General features: G+C 34.3%; 1 protein-coding gene across 3 annotated transcripts in view; it reads right to left on the bottom strand.

Moving 5' to 3' along the window:
- Window positions 1-737: 737 nt before the first annotated feature.
- Window positions 738-4969, bottom strand: part of LOC147607497 (type I inositol polyphosphate 5-phosphatase 2-like) — an 11792-nt gene continuing 7560 nt past the window's right edge. For 2 of the 3 annotated variants that reach the window (XM_086790678.1, XM_086790679.1), the window contains exons 8-11: window positions 2710-2818; window positions 2415-2551; window positions 1365-1516; window positions 738-1263 (exon numbers count right to left, since the gene is read on the bottom strand). In XM_086790678.1, coding sequence (XP_086646804.1) covers window positions 1241-1263; window positions 1365-1516; window positions 2415-2551; window positions 2710-2818 — 421 coding nt within the window. In that variant the 3' untranslated portion in view covers window positions 738-1240. Of the gene's footprint in view, window positions 1264-1364; window positions 1517-2414; window positions 2552-2709; window positions 2819-4969 lie in introns of those variants that run through there. The other variant, XM_086790680.1, reaches the window with a different exon arrangement.

The following is a 4969-nucleotide window of genomic DNA, read 5'->3' as shown; positions in this document are numbered from 1 at the left end:
GATTTTTATATAAACAATATGTGTTGCAAAGAACATTGCAAAAATATACAAAGCATTAAAAATAACAAATTTAAATAAAACATTTATATGCCATGATCGTGGTAGATAACACGATCATAGTAAATATATATAATGATCGTGATATAGCATGTTCGTGTTTTACTATAGTGAAATAGCAATTTCGTGCTTCTAGCACTATCCCTATATAGCGCATTCGTGCTTTTTTAGCACTATAGTGATATAGTAGTGATATAACATGCTCTTGCTTCTATAGCACTATCGTGATATAGCATGCTCGTGCTTCTCCTCCAACATGGAAACTGATGCTACGTGCCCTCGAAACAAATGAAATTCGAGTTCAAAGCTGTCAGCACTGTCGTCACTGTGGATTCACCCTAAGTTCTACTATTAGAGAGGTCTTATGCCTTTATCTTAAAGTCTAGATCTTTGATTATGTAGGACTTGCCAAGATCAATTAATTTGTTTCTCATCCTAGTGCATTTTTTAGCATTTATGAATGAGATCTAAATATGTAGAGCATCGAACATCCTAGCGCAATTTTAGCATTTATGAATCTATACATATGTAGAACTATGTACCATACATTGGATGTAAGTTTAATTGCAAGCATTATAGTTTTGGTTTGTTACAAGTCTATACCCTTTTTTAGTGAAAGTGGTGCTATGTGTCTTAGTATTGTTAGTATGCTAAGTTTGATCATGTGGCATTATCTTCATTCAAAATACATTAATGTAGCTCCAACATTCTACAATTATAGGCCACAATAAAGTAAGTACAATGGCCAAAATTAATCTTGGCCATGTTTTGATTCTAAATTGTGATGCAATATCGATTTGGGGTAGAACATAATGCAAGCTCCCGTTTTTCCTCGCATTGCATTTATAATGTGAGTTGGAAGAAGCATATTATAATGTGAGTTGGAAGAAGCATATTATAAGGGTTGTATCCCTCACACATATGAAGAAGCCAAGAAAGGCTCATGAAAACAGCTTGGATTAAGGGGCTTTACACACATGTGGATCTTTGTGGAGCCCCAAGGAAAACAACTTGGATTAAGGGGCTTTACACACATGTGGATCTTTGTGGAAAAATGGATGGGTGGGGAGATGGATGGAGGGACTCCCAATATACAAGCATGGGAAGGGGGACCTCCCTCCACTTCACAAATTTCTTGCAATTTTTGCTGATAAACTCGGGGCAATCAATGTTTGTTATCCCCCTAAGTAGGTAGTGAATCAAATGCTGCAATATAATGCAAACAACCAAATTAAAATTGTAGCCTTTAAGTAGATCAGATTAGATTAATATGATCACTTGAAGATATTGAAATGTTTTGAAATTACCTTGTAAGGACTTCATGAGCTTCTTCCAAGCAAGAACTTCAATGTCTACTGCAAACATAGCATTGACAGGCCTATGGTCTGAAAACCTCAAGGGGGATCGAGTGTATGATATATTTCGAATACCTTTTCCACGCCAAAGGATCCGATCACACCTATTGAGGTTGAATTATATGTACAAGATATTTAGATTTTACTTTAAACTAATTACATTATGAAAACGATTTGCATACAAGGTGGAGAACTGTGAATTGCACAAGGTAAAGATCTCTGGTAGCTTATTTCAACATCACATTATAGACTACAAACCTAACACTATCAACACTATAAACTTGATGCTATAAACACTATGAAGTGGACACTATAAACATTATAAACTTGATAGCTTACTTTAAACTCACATTATAAACTACGAACCTGACTATCAACACTATAAACACTATGAAGCGGACAGTATAAACATTATAAAGTAGACACAGTAAACGCTATAAACTTGATGCTATAAAAACACCTTAAAGTTGACACTATAAACACTATAAACTTGACACTATAAACACTATGAACTTGACACTATAAACACTATAACACGTAACACATATAAACCTGACACTATTTACACTATAACACTATCAAGTGGACACATATAACATACACAAACTTGACACTATTTACACTGTTATAACACTATCAAGTAGACACATATAACACATATAAACTTGACCCTATTTACACTATAGTGACTATGGAGTGGACATATATAACACATACAAACTTACACTATTTACACTATAGTGACTATCAAGTGGACATATATAACACACTAATTACACTATAGTGCCTATCAAGTGGACATATATAACACTATCAAGTGCACATATATAACACATATATAACACTATCAAGTGGACACATATAACACATATAAACTTGACACTATTTAGACTTTTAGAGCACTCCCACATAACACTATAAGTGTATCTAAACACGTTTAAGACTAATATAAACTTGACGCTATAAGTAAACACTATAAGCTTGTTTCTAGCGGCCACTTACCAGGCGGGGGTTCTCGGATTCTCTCCTGCCACTGTGTAATCATCGGAGTCCATTTCATACTTGTATGTAGGGGCAAAGTGTATGGGCCCTTCACACCATCCCTCGAACGACTTGCCTTCAGACAGCTCCCTCTTCAGCTGCACATATTAAACCAAGGTTAGCTAAATCATAAAATGGTTATTATGTTTTCTAATTATAATTATATGAGATTAATGCATCTGCATGCAACTGGTTGGTTTGATTAATCTACAAGATTTAATGGAATTAAAGCTTGTTGAGAGTATTCTGTATGCACCTGATCATTTTCCAGGAGCCTTTGCCATTGCCTTTGCTCTACGAGAGCTCTCGCTGCGCCATCTGACAAGTTCAGCCGGTAATTCAAGTCGCCTAGCATTATCACACGGCTGCCAATCATTGACCACACAAATCACCACCGACTATTCATTGCTAATAGTAGTCACAGTTTTCATATTTTTACTAATGACTGAAGACACCATCTTGACAACGAAGACTTACGAATCTTGGTGACAACAGTGAGTGAAGCTTACTTTCTCATGTTTCTGTATATATGTATATGTATATGTATGTACTGTATTATATATATATATATATGTATGTATGTATGTATGTATGTATGTAAATATGTGTATATTTATGTACTGTATAATATATATACATATATATGTCTATATATATATATGTCTATATATATATATATATATATATATATATATATATATATATATGAGAGATTATTATATGCACAATATTAAATGCATATATTATATACATATATACAATATTATATGCATATATATAATCTTTCTCTCTCCCCCATCTACACACACATACATACATACATACATACATACATACATACATACATACATACATATATATATATATATATATATATATATATATATATATATATAGAGAGAGAGAGAGAGAGAGAGAGAGAGAGAGAGATGTAATATATGTACATACATATATTACATCTCTCTCTCTCTCTCTCTCTCTCTCTATATATATATATATATTCTCTCTCTACATATCTCTCTATGTGTGTGTATACATACATACATACATATATATATATGTATGTATGTATGTATGTATGTATGTATGTAGGTATGTATATATATATATATATATATATAGAGAGAGAGAGAGAGAGAGACTCTCTCTCTCTCTCTCTCTAGGCTATGTGTGTGTGTGTGTGTGTGTGTGTGTACACACACACAAACACACACATATATGTATGTACAATATATATATATATATATATATATATATATATATATATATATATATATATATATATATATGGAGAGAGAGAGAGAGATTATAATATATATATAAATAAATAAATTATGATAATTAAAATCCTAACTATTACATATGCATGATTTACGAGAACCATTAGATATATTTAAGTGTATTTTGGAATGCTTTTGTTAATGATATAGTAGGCTTTTGCCAAAGCCATGGGTTTAATTTTCATAAGCCCCAAATAGATCTCAAGCTTTTACATTTACCTTTGTTGTCATGAGGTGGTCCCTACCACGACGGCCAACGATTGGAGGTGACATAGAAAATGCCTTTGAAGCTATACATGCACACTTTTGCACACTTTTGAAGCTATACATGCACACTTTTGAAGCAGTACATGCATACATAGAAAATGCCTTTGAAGCTATACATGCACACTTTTGTACATAATTGTATTATTTACACATATGCGTGTGCACAACTCTCGAAAACCTTAGGCGTTTTTCCATGAAAAATGAACCCAAGAGTGTGTCACATCTTTGTGACATCACATTTTGTGTCACCACAACCAAACGTGACCGGGAAAATTCATCGAAAACTACACACTTGCACTTTTGTGTACACCCTTACACTTTTGTGTGAACAATCTTACACACACCTCTTGTCCCCTTAGGAAAATTTCAATGTCTTACAATGAAAGTTTGAAAAGTGGGGAGTCATGAGTGCAAGATTCAAACCCCCAAGACCTCTTAAAGATTAGATATCTTATGCTACACACTTACAACTTTGTGTACACACCCCTTGAACCCCTTAGAAAGTTTCCAAGTCTTTATAATGAAAGTTTGAAAAAAGGGGAGTACTCATGTGACTACTAGATTCAAGCCCAGGACCACGTAGAGATTAGATATATCTTATGCCTATTGATGTAGCAATATCAGGAACTATCGAGTTATTGTAATCTCCTAAGCTTCATTGACCACATAAGGGTCTATGGCACACACATTTTTTGGGAGGCTAAAATGACCTCTAGATGTTGCGTGCCCTATTATGTGCCACTGAAGCAAGGAGGCTTGCAATTTATACATACACACACACACACACATGCATGTGTGTGTGTGTGTGAGAGAGAGAGAGAGAGAGAGAGAGAGAGAGAGAGAGAGAGAGAGAGAGAGAGAGAGAGAGAGAGAGAGAGACTGCAAGCCTCCTTGCTTCAGTTGCACATAATAGGGCACACCACATCTAGAGGTCATTTTGGCCTCCCAAAAAATGTGTCTGCCATAGAA

Source organism: Cibotium barometz, chromosome 55 (assembly GCF_041138505.1).
Source record: "Cibotium barometz isolate CiBa-2024 chromosome 55, ASM4113850v1, whole genome shotgun sequence".
In the NCBI taxonomy this organism is placed as follows: Eukaryota; Viridiplantae; Streptophyta; class Polypodiopsida; order Cyatheales; family Cibotiaceae; genus Cibotium; species Cibotium barometz.
Note: the sequence above shows the minus strand (reverse complement) of the source record. Positions and strands in the feature narration are given on the sequence as shown.